General features: G+C 37.2%; 2 protein-coding genes, 1 long non-coding RNA gene and 1 pseudogene across 3 annotated transcripts; 3 read left to right on the forward strand and 1 right to left on the reverse strand.

The window, feature by feature from the left end:
* Nucleotides 1–421: 421 nt before the first annotated feature.
* LOC145483819 (uncharacterized) lies at nucleotides 422–6,028 on the reverse strand. Its single transcript, XR_014048962.1, has 2 exons — nucleotides 5,014–6,028; nucleotides 422–2,150 (listed from the first exon to the last, which is right to left on the reverse strand). It is a non-coding gene; the product is annotated as an uncharacterized LOC145483819 (long non-coding RNA).
* A 2,693-nt stretch (nucleotides 6,029–8,721) lies between these two features.
* Nucleotides 8,722–10,091, forward strand: LOC145485731 (octopamine receptor beta-1R-like). The gene has a single exon (XM_081464352.1). The coding sequence runs from the start codon at nucleotides 9,137–9,139 to the stop codon at nucleotides 10,040–10,042; it is 906 nt and encodes a 301-aa protein (XP_081320478.1). The 5' UTR covers nucleotides 8,722–9,136; the 3' UTR covers nucleotides 10,043–10,091.
* A 3,052-nt stretch (nucleotides 10,092–13,143) lies between these two features.
* Nucleotides 13,144–13,989, forward strand: LOC145484540 (octopamine receptor beta-2R-like). Its single transcript, XM_081463133.1, has one exon. It carries the CDS (start codon nucleotides 13,183–13,185, stop codon nucleotides 13,987–13,989), a length of 807 nt encoding a protein of 268 aa, XP_081319259.1. The 5' UTR covers nucleotides 13,144–13,182.
* A 3,124-nt stretch (nucleotides 13,990–17,113) lies between these two features.
* On the forward strand, nucleotides 17,114–18,275 carry LOC145485386 (octopamine receptor beta-1R-like; annotated as a pseudogene).
* The last annotated feature ends 71 nt before the right edge of the window (nucleotides 18,276–18,346 follow it).

Genomic DNA, 18,346 nt, shown 5'->3' on the forward strand with positions numbered 1-18,346 from the left:
TCGAAAAAGGGAGCCTGTAAATAACATGGAAATCGAAAAAGGGAGCCTGTAAATAACATGGAAATCGAAAAAGGGAGCCTGTAAATAGCATGTAAATGGAAAAAGGGAGCCTGTAAATAACATGGAAATCGAAAAAGACAGCCTGTAAATAACCTGTAAATTGAAAAAGGGAGCCTGCAAATAACCTGTAAATTGAAAAAGGGAGCCTGTAAATAACCTGGAAATGGAAAAAGGAAGCCTGTAAATAACATGGAAATCGAAAAAGGAGGCAGAAACCCTGTACGATAAATGACTTGTAAATAATAACTTGAAGAAAAATGCATGGAATGTACTGTTTTATTGTAATCAAATCTGTTGACCTTAATCATAATAGTAGAAAATATGCAAATTTATACAGAATCAGAAATTTAGTGCAATCAGAACAAACTCAGTAAAATTCAAATAGTTTTTATATGCCATGAATAAGGTGTACAATGTATACATTGCAACAAATAAAACATGTTTTCTTTTCTATCTATCCATAACAAGACGACTTAAATGTAATTTTGTGCATGGCCAAAATATTTTAAAATACCATGACTGAGCTCCTTTAACCAAATTCAAGCACTTTTCAAGAAGACTACTGAAATTCAAGACCTTTTCAAGATTGTGCGAAACCATGTCATATTCAGCTCTATTTAATTCCTAAATAATAAAATGATTAAGAACTATACTGTTGTCAGCTACAACTAGTAAAAATTTTGCAATTTAGGTGTATTATTAAATTAAAATTGTTTGCGAATGGATACCTGTCTTAAATATATACTAAATCCACAAAGTCAAATGTAACATAATGATAATACCTTTGTCATAAAATGAATGAATAAACTGTTTTTTCTTACTAAGTAATTAATGTAGGATTAAATTAGCCTTAATAATGAAAAATGGGGGAGGCACGATGGCCTCGTAGTTACATGTAGTGCGCTCAACTCCTAATCGAGCGATTCGGGTTCAAGCTCTAGGTGGGTACATTCTGTTGTTTTGTTGGGCAACACACTTTACTCTCAGTGCCTCTCCACCCAGGTGTATAAGTGGGTAGCAGCGAATTTAATGGACTTTACCTTTACCTTATTATGAAAATTACTGCAACGTAAGTGTGAAGTACTGATCAACTTTTTTCATAGAGTGAATTGTTCTTTTGAAATAACAGAAAATAGGGAGAAAAAACCTTTACCACAAGATAGAGATTGACATTTTAAATTCATCATAAAAACATTCATGCCAAAGGAATACTACATTGCATAACATAAAACAAGGCTTCTGACATCTTTTAGGCTATGTTTACAAAGTCACAGTTTCCTTCTTTTTCCAAAACTGTACGGAATCCAAACAGTACAAACATTTTGGACCCCTGACAAAACATTCACTGTAAACAATATTCAAAATTTTACTTTTTCTTTTTGTGATAAAAAAAAACTGTAATGTAAAAAAAAAATTCATAGGGGCCTGTTGAAATTGAAAGGCATATCTAGTACCATAGTTCCCATAACACATCATAAGTTAATAAATTATTGTTCTGGTACTACATGTTTGTAAACATAGCCTTTGCTTTTTATGATGAAATCTTATAGCTGCTGTATTGAACAATAAGTATCAACCTAGCAATCTAAGATATTTAAATTTGATGCTAATTCACTAACACAGGTACAGTGTAAGTGATACTTCAAAGCATTAAAAAATAATGTTTAAAGTGGTTGAATTTATGCCAGAAAGCTGCCAGACCATATCAAAGTGTTGAAGATCACCATGTTAGACTGTAATGCACCAGGGGCCCATTTCTCGAAGGTCCCAAAAAGTTTTCGCACCCAGAAAGCCTTACCAAAATCTGAAATCTTATGCTTACAGAGCTGTTTTAATCGCTTATTCTCAATATGAACAGAGGTTTCCTTCACACAAGAAGTTTCAGGCATATAAAACTCTTAGTTTTTAGACACAGCTCAATTAAAGATGGCTTTCTGGGCCCGAAACGTTTCCAGGGCCTTCAAGAAATGGGCCTTGGACCCCTTATAGAGTCATAAGTACTGTAGACTTCTCAGTGGCTGATTTTTTCCTGATCAAGCATCAATGCCAAGGAGTATGCATGTATTGATCGCTCTCAATTTTACTTCATCCTACAAGTAACATAAAACATTTTGTTAAATAAGATAAGTTATGTCTGAGTATGAATCAGCAAATTCTGTGTATGATATCAATCAGTGAATTTTACATTGGAGTTATTATTTTGTTTCTTGTCATTCCAATTTATACTGTGACCTTTGAAATCGGACTGTAGCCGGTCATGTTGACTGGCCAAAGTAATTTTAGCTCGGTCACGTCTCGTTTCTGACTGGTCAGGATATTTATGCAAAAATCAAGTACATGTAATGTGAGCCAAATTAAACCCACAAATATAGTTTGTTTGTTCCAGTCACTGCTAGACCGTTTAAAAATTGGCTTAATATTTTTCCGAACGGATTTAACCTCAGTCACTCGAATGGCATTCCTATCGATCTTGAACGCATGACAAACAGCAAGCGAATGGTCTTTAGCAGTTCGAACAGATACATGTATGCATTGGTGTATGTTTTCATTAGAGGTCATAATAAAAAAGAGATTAAAAACTCTCAGATTTACAGTTGGAGATTTGATTGTTTATTCAAGAATGAACAACGTGACCATCTCAACATGACATGACTGGTCAACATGACCGGCAAGTGAAGTTTTTGGCCAGTCAAGTCACCATTCTGGCCAGACATTGCCTGTTGACCGGCCATTATTTTGAGCCCTGAATATTCATCAATCAAACAGATCTTACACCTACATCTGTAGCTATTGTGTGACAAAAACTTTGCATCTCTGATTGGAAGGCACTGAATGTCAGAGGATGTAGAAGAACTAAACTCAAAATGTGTGGCAGTAAATATTCAATGTTCACTATCTTCTACATTGTAATATTCATGCACAATAAATCAAACTCCTATCAAACAATGTTTAAATAATAAGTCAAGTTATTTGCAGGCACAATTTGATTTTTTCTTACACGCACTTATGCTCTATTGGTGGACAAAGGTACAGCTGATGTCATGTTTGTTTTTGTTTCTTTGTTATGTATTTCGAAGCAGATAGATTCTACGTTGTCGCGCATTTGTTCAGTAATAGATCACAGAAGACATCAAAATGTGGTAAGAACATAGTGACACATGCCTGAAAAATTCACAGATTCTGTGACACACTCTGGTAATGGCTTATGTGAATATTTTTTGTTTTTACCACATTTTGGTGTTATCTGTGATCTACTCAGGGCAGGAAAAAACCAGGTCTGATTTCCTCAGCCAAGTAAATTTTGCTCTTGGGCAAACAAAAATAGAAGTTCAGTGGCCCGGTGGGCAAGTGAAATTACAATGTAGCCTCAGTAGTCTTGTGAGTCTGACTAAAAATGCCAGCTTGATAAATGATAATTTCCAGTCATTCCATTTCAAAACTTAAGACCTAAAGATTAGTTAATTATTAGGTTGAAAGCAAGAATTAGTTAGGAATCCGAGCGTACCTCATTCGCATTTGTCCTCTGATTTCCTTACTGGCCACCACACTGGCAACTAATATTTAAATGGGGGCAAGTGAAAACTGAAATTGACTGGCCCACTGGGCAAGTGACTTACAATTTTTTTTCCTGCCCTGCTACAGATGAATGAACAGATGCATGACACATGAAACCTGCATGTATTTGGTAAGAGCCCAATTTCGTACAAGTAAAATGTACAGCTGTAACAGGTCTCTAAAATGCTGTCTGGTCATCCCAGGGTAAGGCAATCGATTGAAATTGATCCATAAATTGATATAAATCAATAAATTGAAATTAATGTAAGTGTCATCAGTGCTATCAATCAATTGAAAGAAATTCATACTCACATGCTAGAGAAGTTTCAAGTTATCAATTTGATTTTACCAAATTTATCAGTCATTAGAGAATCAATTGAAAGTTGGCCTCTCTTTGTTAGTTCACATAAACTGTAGAAAAATTGTGTCCCTCAACACAATGTTTGATTGTAACTTTTTTATGTAGATTTCAAAGGCACTACCAAAGATCCCCAAAACATAGTCCCCGATACATGTATGCCAGCAAAATATTCTTTTTACAACATACAATGTTATGTTTTTATGCAATTGTATTCATGATTTCATATTTCACTTCATATCTTTTGTTCATCTCTTTCTTAAATGTTGCTTAGAAGATACGCTAATATCAGCAAAATTGATAATGTTTATTGAAAATTTGATCACAATCGATTACTCATGACGAATCCTTTTATTGATTTGTGATATCATTGACTAATTCCTATTGATTGTTATGAAATAATCGATTGACTATACTGTGTCATCCAAGACAAGTAGATTTTCCTGCCTGGGCAAGTTACTCTTCCTTTTTTTCAAGTCCTGTGTAGTTTTCATGACAGTTTGAGGTACATGTATACCTCTTTATAAAGTATCGAAGTGTTTTTTTTGTGAAAGAAAATTTCACAACATTTAACTTACTATCAGCACCAGTGGGTGCAATGTCCACATTTACAGTTGTGTAGCATATTGTAACTTGCATGTAGGTACAACTGTAGACAATTAAGTAACTTCAGAATACTTACACTAGCATAAGAGAAATTTCTCTGCTGAAGATGGCACATTACATTTTAGCTTACTAGCATTCACATCAGAGGGCAACATAACCTTACAAGAGCATGCATCAGAAGGAATCATAAGGTGCATATAAGCCAATAACAAATGTCGCATGGTCTTACTCGGTTATCGAGAACAGATAATAACAGATAATAACAGATAATAAAGCCTTTTATGCACAGCAGGTACACCTCAACAAAGTCGATTCCACAAGCAATGTAACTTCTCCTTGATAATGACACATTCACAACCAAAGGCAAAACGAAATGTATACGTATCTTGACGTTACTTTACTCTACTCGTTCAATTTATGCAAAACTTGCTTACCTGTTGTTGTTGTTGCCTGTAATCGCTATCTTCAGCTTCTGCGTAACGGAAAACTTTGCCTTGAAACCGTGCACGATGACGAAGCGAAGGTAGAGTGGAGTTTGGCCCGCTAAAACAGAGCTCGAGTTCGATTCAAGTTCCAACGAACTGCCAAACATGGCGGGAGAACCGAGAGGACCTGGTACCTAACATGAAGACCGCTGATTCCTGTTTGTTGGTGATCGGGCACTCACAAGGCTGGTATGCTCTTATAAAGGGACTGGGATAACAGTGATGGCAATGAAAGCACAAAACGGTAGAAATCACCAAAAAACAAACAAACAAAGAAACAAAATGTCATTTTGGGTACCGAAAAAAAGTCAGCTATCATTTTCGGAAAGGCGATAAGTCCTAACGTTTTCGGGAAATGGACAAAAAAGCCCTAATAAGTACGAGATACACAAGCTCCCCTAGAATAACCGAACAGATAATTTTTTTTTTTTTTTTTGCGCAACCTAAAATTAACCTACAGAGCTTTGAAAGTACACCAGATAGCCTAAAACAGCGTTTCAAAGCATTCGAGAGAAAACGGTCGTTGGGCCGGCCGTGTCCCTTATGGTTCCCTGCCTAACCTAAATCGCGTCAGTTCAAACTCGGTCACCGGGGCTCTTTCCGTCTTGAACTCATACAACACGTGACGCTTTCATGGTCCTTCATGAATAAATACGTACGTGTCCGAGAATTAATTTTTCTCTTTTCTAGAGACGTAAGCTTGGGACGCCTGCATGTGCAGTAACAATTCTAGTTTTATTTTGTCGTTGTGGATGCGCGGAAAGTTCACAAGAAGACAGCTTAGTGCGGTGTCGATCAATGCAGCGATTTAGTTTGGTGCATACCTTCTAACCCAAATTCAATTTAAAGCACACTATAGCACACACTTGGATTTTAGAGAGGTTCAAATGCTTCAACGTAAAAGGCACCTTAATGGAGGCTTCACGGAGGTTTACGGAGCTTTAGGGCGATGTTACATTTTAACTTTACACGCCTTTAAAAGGTCCCATTTATATGTTCTCGGTTACCCGAGACAACCCTTCCTCTCTCTCCCCCCCGTCCCCCCAAGTTTAACCTGGCCGGGGTAACTTTTCATTTATTTCCTTGCAAAATCCAACCAACCGTTTACAAGAGGATAGCGAACCTGTCGGTAACTTGGAATTTACATCATTTCAACAGTCTTCGTTGGTTCAACCGTTACACCAGAGTTATATTAAATAAGCCCACTTTTCGGTTACATGGTTTTTGCAAAGTTTAGGCAGGCCTTCTCTTAAATTTAGATTTTTTTTCTAAGAGTCTCCATTTTACATTAACGTGGTCTTAACAGTTTTTCGAAAAGCCCCCATTATCTCATTTAAATTGTTTTCACAGCCTTTGCAAGGTCCCCCTTTTTAATTTACATGTTTTTAACAGGCTATTTACAGCCCCCCACTGCACCCGTGCAACTTCTAGGTTTTCCATTTACATGGTTTTTACATGTTTCTTACAGGCTCCCTTTCTTTCATTTATATTGTTTTTACATGTTTCTTACAGGCCCCCTTTTTTTCATTTACATGGTTTTTATATGTTTCTTACAGGCCCCCTTTTTTCATTTACATGGTTTTTACATGTTTCTTACAGCCCCCCTTTTTTCATTGACATGGTTTTTAATGTTTCTTACAGGCCCCCTTTTTTCATTTACATGGTTTTTACATGTTTCTTACAGGCCCCCTTTTTTCATTTACATGGTTTTTACATGTTTCTTACAGGCCCCCTTTTTTCATTTACATGGTTTTTACATGTTTCTTACAGGCCCCCTTTTTTCATTTACATGGTTTTTACAGGGTTACAAACATAACATTTCCAGACTTTTTACAGCATTCGCTTGAATTATTTACACGTTTCTTACATGGTTTAGCAAAGCAATTTACATGTTTTTTACAAAGGCAGATACTGTAAAAGTGCGTAAAATATTTTACAGGTTTTTACATGTTCTTCAAATGATCATTGTCGACAAAGACAATGTAAATCACTATTTACAGAACATTTACATGCTGTACTAAAAGCTGTAAATTTCCTGTAAATTTATTTTACAAAAGCCTAACATGTAAATTGTAATTTACAAAGAATGTAAATCAATATTTACATGCTGTAAATTAAAATTGACATGTCCATGTAAATTTTCAACTTTTCCAGTGGTGCAAAAGCCAATATTTGGCGTAGCAGTCGAAAGCTGTTCAAATACCAAGTCATGGTTCCACTAACAGTCACAACAGAAAAGTTAGGAAGAATCAAAGGAATATGTCAATTTTACAATAAAAGATATAGTGGATTTTTTTTTTCTTTTGCAGTGTAAGTAACTGATATAATTATTTCGATTGTAATTTAGAAGCCAGTTTATAAGCGTTATTAAAAAAACTGTATAATTATTTAACTGTCTATTGGTTTCATCGCTCGAAGTCATAACAATTTAAGAAGACACAACGTTAACTGACAAACACAGTATTATGCCTCGTAAAGGTTTGTGGAGTAGACATTAATTAATTAATAAATTGTAAAGAAAGCGCCACTTCATCAAAATCCTAACTAAGGAACCTGTAGTTTTTTCCTGTTGAAAATTAGCATAGGTACTCCATGAGATAACAAATCAGTCGGAGATCAATATGTCATTTTGTCTGTACGACACATGTCCAGGAAAAATACCAGCAATGTAATTACAATGAGAAAAATAGTCAGACATGATATATATGGGTTATTGACCGAGCGTTAGGGCAAGATGGCTGGATATTGACCAAGTTCTTTTCTCCCGTCTTCATCAGACAGACACGGTGTCCAGGTCTATAAACTCGCGTAAAAAGAACGAGGCCAATATCCAGCCATCTTGATGCTCAAGCTTGGTCAATAAAAGATTTATTACAAGATTTTCGGGGGAAATTTTTCTTGCGGGACACAACGGGTAGCCCCGAGCGGACAAGATAACGCCATCTTGCTCTCTCGGGTAGCCAATAAGAGCGCAGGATTTGGTTCATCTTGCCCGTTCACGGAGCTAGCATATAATATAGCTTCTTTGGTCCAAGCAGGTTAAAGAATGTTTAATTTCTTGCATTAATTTGTAGTTTATTTTTAAAGAATGCAGTTAAGACCACTGACACAGTACGATCGGATATTTCTCAAACTCAAGCTACGTCAAAGCCATATTATTCCTTATAATCGATCAAATAAAATTGGGCAATTTTCAGCCAAAATTGGCCAATTTTCAAAAGCGCACGTGTTGCGAAAAATACTTGAAGGATAATAAACACAAGAGCCTTTGGCCTTGGACACTATCTCTGCCTCAAAGCTCACAGTTTTCCTCGAGTTACGCTCTCAGAAAACTATTTGCTTCTCCGAATAGAAAATATCCGGGGACAAATATCCGAGCATATTTTCGCGCCAAAAGGAGGTTATTGTCTGTATATATCCACCGCTTGGCAATGCCTACTAAAAAAAAAAAGCAGATACTAAAATGCTTTCTTCGTTTTACAGAATAATAGTCTTGTCCTGTTACGCCGCTATCGATTAGACTGGAAGAAATCGACTTATCAAAAGGAGTCTAACAAAAAAGCGGGTCCTTGAGTATTGTTTGTAACAGCCTCCTTAAAGGAGCCACGTGGTAAGGTAAACGTGCACGTCTAACAAGTTGAGAACTTAGGAGTTTCTATTGGCTATTATTGACACCTTTAAGTTAAAAAACTAATTGCACCAAAGAACAGCTGGCGGCATAAAACGTATGCGATATTAAAAATACAATTTATTTCACGCTTCTCAATATTATCTGGAAGCTCCACAGGCTGCGGATGGCTTGTTTTTCTTCGCGGACAAGCTAAACAGGCAAGTGTTAGAACTGTGTGACCCGCTCTAATCTTGTACTGGCTCCTCAGCGTATTGAAGCCTAAAGAAATGCCAACGTTTTTCAGAGTAAAAAAGATTTCATCGTTTGTGTTTATAAACAGCCCGATATCCTAACAAAGTTGTCAACAGAGGACCGCCTCATCAACCGATTTGACTACAAAACTTCGGACCCTGTTTGAACACTCAAAGTGGATTCCATAGCGACTGAGTCTTTTCAGTATACATGTTCTTTTTCCTATATAGACATTTAAAGCTGAAGATGTGGTTTTTTATTCTCGGTTGGTTCTTCACCGTCGTAACCGTTTTGGGAAACGCGCTTGTAATGTACTTGATAATCACAAGGACAAGATTGGATGTTACAACAAACTGGCTTGTCCTGTCGCTAGCATTGGCTGATTTGTGCGTTGGATTGACTTACTTCCCACTTCTCTTCATTTCAAACTTCTTCCAAGAGTTACCCATCGATCACACGGGCTTATGGTTCAAACTCAGCCATACCTTTTTATATTCCTCATCAACAAACTTATGTGCCTTGACGGCAGACAGGTTCCTTGCAATTACGATGCCTTTAAAATACACCGTATTCATGACGGAGAGACGATTGATAATATCCCTGGCTACAGCATGGATCGCACCATTACTGCTCTTTACAATACCTTCAATTTTTACTTATTCTAATAACAATGCCTCTTTTACGTTTATCTCCGAGACATTCAGAGTATCAGTCTTCCAGCTTAGCCCAAGCGTGCTGTTTGTATTTGTCACCGGTCGTCTTTGCCTCATAGCAAGAGACATCTCGCAAAAGGAATCGCTGCTTTTGGCTCAAATCAGGTTCAATTTCAAACCACAGCAAAATGCACCCACAATAAAGAAGCAGAGGGAGAAGACAGCTTCATTGAAAATGATTGTGTTAATTATTTTGCTTTTCGTGTTGTGCCACATCGGAGGAAACTATCGTTGCTTCTGTTTCGTTTTCAAACTTTGTGTCGCTTCGGAAAATTTGAAAAACGTTATTCACGTTCTTTTTATCGTGAACTCGGCGGTGAATCCTTTGGTTTACGCTGTTTTGAAGAAAGACATGAAAAACGAACTTAAGAGGATAGCATTAGATAGACATTGTCACCGTTGACACTTCAATAAAACTTGAGAAGCGGCGATCTCATGAATTTAAGGTAGCAATGAACTCATTTAAAGGAAAAAAAACAGTGGTAGACTGAAAACATTCTGTGAACTTTAAGCCTCTTAGATAGTTTTTATAAAGTAAACTTTTGTTTTTCCCTCAAGGTACGTGGTCGTTCAAAAAATTTATAGTGCAAAAGTCAATACTTGGCGTAGCAGTCGAAAGCTGTTCAAATACCGAGTCATGGTTTCAGTAGCAGTCACAACAGAGAAGTTAAGAAGATTTAAAGGAATATATCAATGTTACAGTAAAAGATATAATGAAGTTTTTCTTTTGCAGTGGAAGTAAGGGATATGGTTATTTTGATTGCAACTTAGAAGCAAGTTCACAATTGAGCGTTGATGAAAAACACTGTACAAATAATGTCTAGCGGTTTCATCGCTCGTAGTCATAACAATTTAAGACGTAACGACGTTAATTAATTGACAAACACAGTATTATGGCTCGTAAGGGTTTCTAGAGTAGACAGTAGTTAACAAATTGTAAAGAAAGCGCTCGATCATGAAAACCGTAACTAAAAAACCTGCAATTTTTTTTCTATAGAAAAATTAGCATAGGTACTCTATGCCGTGAGATAACAGATCAGTCAGAGATCAACATGACATTTTGTCCGCACGACACATGTCGAGGAAAAATACAAGCAATGTAATTAGAATGAGCAAAAATAGTCAAACGTGATATATATGGGTCATTGACCGAGCGTTAGGGCAAGGTGGCTGGATATTGATCAAATGCTTTTCTCCCGTCTTTATCAGACAGACAAGGAGTCCAGGTCCATAAACTCGCCTAAAACAAACGAGGAGGGCATCCAGCCATCTTGACGGATCAAGCTTAGTCAGTAAAGGATTTCATATAAGATTTTCGAGGAAATGTTTCTTGCGAGACACAGCGGGTAGTCCCGAGCGGGCAAGATAGCGCCATCTTGCTCTCTCGGGTAGCCAATCACAGCGCAGGATTGGTTCATCTTGCCCGTTCATGAAGATAGCCATATAATATGACTTAGGGTACGTGATCTTTCAAAAAATTTACAGTGCAAAAGCCAATACCTTGGCGCAGCAGTCGAAAGCTGTTCGATACCGAGTCATGGTTTCTGTAGCAGTCACCACAGAGATGTTGGGAAGAATTAAAGGAGTTTGTCAATGTTACAATGAAAGATATAATGAAGTTTTTCTTTTGTAGTGTAAGTAACTGATATAATTATTTCGATTGCGACTTACAAGCAAGTTCACAATTAAGCGTTCATGAAAAACGTACTGTACAATATTATTTTACTGTCTAGTGGTTTCATCGCTCGTAGTCATAACAATTTAAGAAGACACAATGTTAATTAATTGACAAGCACAGTATTATGGCTCGCAAGGGTTCCTAGAGTAAAATTAGTTTAAAAAATTGTAAACAAAGCGCTTGATCATGAAAACCCTAACTAAAGAACCTTCAGTTTTTCTTGTATTGAAAATTAGCATAGGTACTCCAGGATATAACACATCAGTCATTTTGTGACATGTCATTTTGTCTGCACGACACACGTCGAGAAAAAATACCAGCAATATAATCATAATGAGAAAAATAGTCAAACATGATATATATAGGTTACTAACCGAACGTTAGGGCAAAATGGCTGGATATTGACCAAGTTCTTTTCTCCCGTCTTTATCACACAGACACGGAGTCCAGGTCCATAAACTCGCCTAAAAAGAGCGAGGCCAACATCCAGCCATCTTGACGGAACAAGCTTGGTCAATAAAAGATTTATTACAAAATTTTCGGGGAAATGTTTCTTGCGGGACGCGGCGGGTAGTCCCGAGCGAGCAAGATAGCGCCATCTTGCTCTCTCGGGTAGCCAATCAGAGCCCAGGATTTGGTTCATCTTGCCCGTTCACGGAGCTAGCCATATAATATGGCTTCTTTGATCCAAGCAGGTTAAAGGATGTTTAATTTATTGCATTAATTTGTAGTTTATTTGTAAAGAATGCAGTTAACACCACTGACGTGGTACGATCGGATATTTCTCAAACTCAAGGACGTCATAGCTATGTTATTACTTATAATCCATCAAATATTTTCGCTCGCGCGCGATTGGTCTAAACACGTCACGTGACCGAAAATTCCCCAGCTAAAATTGGGGAATATCCCAGGATATTGCCCAATATTAAAAACCGCGTGTCTTGTGAAAATATTTGAAGGATAACAAACACAATGGCCTCCATTTGGCATGAAAGTATGTTCGGATTTTTGTTCTTGGACAGTACCTGGTCTTCAAAGCTCACAGTTTTCCTCGAGCTACGCTCTCGGAAAACTGTTCGCTTCTCGGAACAGATGATCTCCGGGGACAAATATCCGAGCATATTTTCGCGCCAAATGGAGACTATTGTTTATATATCCACCGCTTCGCAATGCCTATTAAGAAAAGCAGACATTCAAATACTTTCTTCGTTTAACAGAATAATAGTCTTGTCTTGTTAAGGCGCGATCGATTAGACGGGAAGAAATCGACTTATAAAAAAGAGTTTAAGAAAAGAGCTGGTCCTCGAGTGTTGTTTATAACAGCCTCCTTAAGGTAGCCACGTTGTACCGTAAACGTTTCTAAAACGTTGAGAACTTAGGAGGTTCTATTGGCTATTATTGACACCTTTATGTGAATGACTAATTACTCCATAGAACAGCTGGCAGCATAAAACATATGCGATATTAAAAATACAACTTATTTTTCGATTCTCAATATCATCTGGAAACTGCACGGGCTATAAACAGGCACGTGTTAGAACTCTGTAATGCGTCCTGATCTTGCATTGGCTCTTTATTACTTACCACAGCGTATTCAAGCCTAAAGAAACGCTAACGTTTTTCAGTGAAAAAGACTTCAACATCTGTGTTTTTAACACCCCGGAAATCCTGAGAAAGTTGACAACAGAGGGCCGCCTCTTTAACCGATTTGACTACAGAACTTGGGAGCTTGTTTGAACACCGACTCAAAGTGGAATCCACAGCGATTGAGTCTTTTAAATATATCGACATTTAAAGGCGAATATGTGGTTTTTATTCTCGCTTGGTTCTTTACCGTCGTAGCCATTTTGGGAAACGCACTTGTAATGTACTTGATAATCACAAGGACAAGATTGCATGTTACAACAAACTGGTTTATCCTGTCGCTAGCATTGGCTGATTTGTGCGTTGGATTGACTTACTTCCCACTTCTCTTCATTTCAAACTTCTTCCAAGAGTTACCCATCGATCACACGGGCTTATGGTTCAAACTCAGCCATACCTTTTTATATTCCTCATCAACAAACTTATGTGTCTTGACAGCAGACAGGTTCCTTGCAATTACGATGCCTTTAAAATACACCGTATTCATGACTGGAAAACGATTAATAATATCCCTGGCTTCAGCTTGGATCTCTCCTTTAGTCCTCTTCACATTACCTTCAATTTTCACTTATTCTAATAACAATGCCTCTTTTACGTTTATCTTCGAGACATTCAGAGTATCAGTCTTCCAGCTTATTCCAAGCGTGCTGTTTGTATTTGTCACCGGTCGTCTTTGCCTCATAGCAAGAGACATTTCGCGAAAGGAATCGCTGCTCCTGGCTCAGATCAGGTTCAATTCCAAACCACAGCAAAATGCACCGACAGTAAAGAAGCAGAGGAAGAAGACAGCTTCAGTGAAAATGATTGTGTTAATTATTTTGCTTTTCGTGTTGTGTCACATCGGAGGAAAGTATCGTTGTTTCTGTTTCGTTTTCAAACTTTGTGTCGCTTCCGAAAATTTAAATAACGTTGTTCACGTTCTTTTTCTCGTGAACTCGGCGGTGAATCCTTTGGTTTACGCTGTATTGAAGAAAGACATGAAAAACGAACTTAAGAGGATGCGATTAGTTAGACATTGTCATTGTTGACAGTCGTTCTTCATTTATTGCAATCTTTGTCACTTGAATCAAACTTGAGAAGCGACAGTCAGTTTTTTTATGGATTTAAGGTAGCAATAAACACATGAAGGAAAAAAAAAAAACTGGTGGACTTAAAACGTTCTGTGAACTTTAAGTCTCTTAAATATTTTACATAAAGTGAAATTTTGGTTTTATCTTTGGGTACGTGATCATTCCAAAAATTTAGAGTGTAAAACCCAGTGCTTCGGCGTAGCAGTCGAAAGCTGTTCTAATACCGAGTCATGGTTTCAGTAGCAGTCGCAACAGAAAAGTTAAGAAAAATTAAAAGAATCATTATGTCAATGTTAAAAGATAATGGAGTTTTTTTTCTTTTGTCCTGTGATGATTTCGATTGCAACTTAGAATGTATTTAAGCAAGAGCAAGTTCACAAATAAACGTGAATTAAAAACGCTGTACAAATAACGTCTGGTGGTTTCACCGCTCGTAGTAAAAACATTTAATAAAGAGACAAATAGAGTATCATGGCTCGTCAAGGTTTGTAGAGTTGTCATTAGTTAATAAGTTGGAACTAAAGCAGTAGATCTTGAAAAACCCTAACTGAAGAATCGGTAGTAATGTCTACTATCAAAAATTAACATACTATTCCATGAGATAACAGATCAGTTGTTTGATCAGCAAGACATACGTCAAGGAAAAATACGAGCGATATAACGACAACGAAATAGTCAAACATGATATCAAACATTACGTCACTGATATCGTCACAGTGAAGTCATAGTAGTTTTACACGTCTTCAATGACGGTTTTTCCCGGGGCTGGAAATCCTTTTAAAACAGCCCGGTTTTATCAACGCCATATAATATATATCCGCGCATATTATACGTTATTACTGGAAATGATCATTAGTGATAAAATAGAGGATAATACATTGGCGCGCGTAGATATGGAATATGGACTAGGTTTAATTTCAAGCCATAGCAAAATATACCGACAGTAAAGAAGCAGAGGGAGAAGAGAGCCTCATTGAAAATGATTGTGTTAATTATTTTGCTTTTCGTGCTGTGTCACATCGGAGGAAACTATCGTTGCTTCTGTTTCGTTTTCAAATTTTGTGACCCTTCCGAAAATTTGAAAAAGGTTATTCACGTTCTTTTTAGCATGAACTCGGCGGTAAATCCTTTGGTTTACTCTGTTTTGAAGAAAGACATGAAAAACGAACTGAAGGAGATGGCATTAGTTAGAAATTGTTATTGTTGACAGTTTTGCGCCATTTACTGTGTTTAATGCAACTACAGTCTTTTGAATCAAACTTGAGAAGCAGCGGTCAGTTGGTATGGATCCGCGCCCTACAATTTAAAGTGGCACTGAGAACACTAAAACGAGAAAAAAAGAACTGACTGACCAAAAAAAACTTTGTGAACTCAGAGTTCGGTATATATTTCACATAAAGTAAAATTTTGGCTTCCCCTTAGGGTATATGATCTTGGGTTGAAGTCGAAAGCTGTTCAAATACCGAGTCATGGTTTCACTAACAGTCACAACAGAGAAGTTAAGTGGAATTAAAGAAATATGGCGTCAATCGGTTATCGTCAGTAAAATATTTAATAGAGTTTTTCTTTTATTGTGTAAGTAGCTGATATAATTATTTTGATTGCAACTTCAAAAGCAAGTTCAAAATTAAGCGTTAACGAAAAACGCGGTACAAATATTTAAATGTCTTGTGGTATCATCGCTCGTAGTCATAACAACTTACGAATACGCAACGTTAATTAATTGACAAGTGCAGTATTATGGCTCGTAAAGGTTTCTACAGTAGACGTTTATTAACAAATTGTAAATGAAGCGCTAGATCATGAAAATCCTAACTAAAAAACCTGCAGTTTTCCTTGTATTGAAAATTAGCATAGATAATCCAGGATATAACAGATCAGTCGGAGATTAACACGTCATTTTGTCTGACGAAACACGTCAAGGAAAAATACAAACAATATAGTGAGCAACATAGTCAAACATGACATATATGGGTTATTGAGCAAGCGTTAGGGCAAGATGGCTGGATATTGACCGAATGCCGTTTTTCCCGTCTTTATCAGACAGACACGGAGTCCAGGTCTATAAACTCGCATAAAAAGAACGAGGCCAACATCTAGCCATCTTGAAGGATCAAGCCTGGTCAGTAAAGGATTTATTACAAGATTTTCGGAGAAATGTTTCTTGCGGGACAAAGCGGGTAGTCCCAAGTGGGCAAGATAGCGCCATCTTGCTTGCTCGGGTAGCTAATCACATTGCAGGATTTGGTTCAGCTTGCCCATTCACGGAGCCAGCTATATAATATGGCTTCTTAAGTCCAAGCAGGTTAAAGGATGTTCATTTTTGTTGCATTAATTTGTACTTTATTTGTAAAAGAATGCGAATAACACCACTGACGTAGTACGATAGGATATTTCTCAAAATCAAGCTACGTCATAGCCTACCACCGCTTGGCAATACCTACTAAGAAATGCAGATCTGTTGATTAAAATGCTTCCTTCATTTAACAGAATAATACTCTTGTCCTATTACGCCGCGATCAATTTGACGGCAAAAAATTGACTTAAAAAAAAGGAGTCTAATAAAAGAGCAAGTCCTTGAGTGTTGTGTTCTAACAGCCACGTTGTAACGTGGACTTGTCTAACAAGTTGAGAACTTAGGAGTTTATATTGGCTATTATTGACACCTTTAAGCGGAAAAACTAATTATCCCAAAGAACAGCTGGCGACATAAAACATATAAATAAATTAAAAATACAATTTATTCCGCGCTTCTCAATATTATCTGGAAACTCCACAGGCTCTAAACAGGCGCGTGTTAGAACTGTGTAATGCGCTCTAATCTTGCACAGGCTTGTTATTACTCACCACAGCGTATTCAAGCCAAAAGAAACACAAACGTTTTTCAGTTAAAAAGACTTCAACATCTGTGTTTTTAACACCCCGGAAATCCTGAGAAAGTTGACAACAGAAGGCCGCCTTATATTAATTAACCGATTTGACAACGAAACTTCGGACCTTGTTTGAACACCGGCTCAAAGCGGAATCCACAGCGATAGAGTCTTATATATATTTTTACGTAAATCGATTTTTAAAGCTGAAGATGTTGTTTTTTATTCTCGGTTGGTTCTTCACCGTCGTAGCCATTTTGGGAAACGCACTTGTAATGTACTTGATAATCACAAGGACAAGATTGCATTTTACAACAAACTGGTTTGTCCTGTCGCTAGCATTGGCTGATTTGTGCGTTGGATTCACCTACTTTCCTCCTCTTTTCATTTCAAACTTCTTCAAGAGTTAACCATCGATCACACGGGCTTATGGTTCAAACTCAGCCATACCTTCTTATATTCTTCATCTTCAAACTTATGTGCCTTGACTGGAGACAGGTTCCCTGCAATTACGGTGTCTTTAAAATACGCGGTATTCGTGACAGGGAACGATTAATAATATCCCTGGCTTAAGCTTGGATCGCACCTTTAGTCCTCTTCACATTACCTTCAATTTTCACTTATTCTAATAACAATGCCTCTTTTACCTTTATCTTCGAGACATTCAGAGTATCAGTCTTCCAGCTTATCCCAAGCGTGCTGTTTGTATTTGTCACCGGTCGCCTTTGCTTTATAGCAAGAGACATCTCTCGAAAGGAATCGCTGCTTTTGGCTCAGATTAGGTTTAATTTCAAGCCACAGGAAAATGTACTGACAGTAAAGAAGCAGAGGGAGAAGACAGCGTCATTGAAAGTGATTGTGTTAATTATTTTGCTTTTCGTGTTGTGTCACATGGAAGGAAACTACCGTTGCTTCTGTTTCGTTTTCAAACTTTGTGTCGCGTTTGCAAATTTAAAAGAAGTTATTCACGTTCTTCATGAACTCGGCGGTGAACCTTTGGTTTACGCTGTTTTGAAGAAAGACACGGAAAACGGACTTAAGAAGATTGCACTTGATAGACGTTGTCACTGTTGACAGTTTTCTCCATTTAATACAATCTTAGTCACTTGAATAACAATTGACTCGGAAACGGCAGAGTATTCTTATGGATCTCATGAATTTAAGGTGGCAATGAACACCCTAAAAGGAAAAACTGGTACACTAAAAACATTCTATGAACTTTAAGCCTCTTAGATATTTTACATAACGTAAAATATTAGCTTTCCCTTAGGGTAAGGGATCTTTCAAAAACTTTACAGTGCAAAAGCCAATATTTGGCGTAGCAGTCGAAAGCTGTTCAAATACCAAGTCATGGTTCCACTAACAGTCACAACAGAAAAGTTAGGAAGAATCAAAGGAATATGTCAATTTTACAATAAAAGATATAGTGGATTTTTTTTTCTTTT

This window comes from Orbicella franksi, chromosome 4 (genome assembly GCF_964199315.1).
Source record: "Orbicella franksi chromosome 4, jaOrbFran1.1, whole genome shotgun sequence".
NCBI lineage: Eukaryota > Metazoa > Cnidaria > Anthozoa > Scleractinia > Merulinidae > Orbicella > Orbicella franksi.

Excerpts from the sequence above, each read along its gene's own strand:
- LOC145485731 (XM_081464352.1), top strand. The coding sequence starts at position 9,137 with ATGTTCTTTTTCCTATATAGACATTTAAAGCTGAAGATGTGGTTTTTT.
- LOC145484540 (XM_081463133.1), top strand. The coding sequence starts at position 13,183 with ATGTACTTGATAATCACAAGGACAAGATTGCATGTTACAACAAACTGG.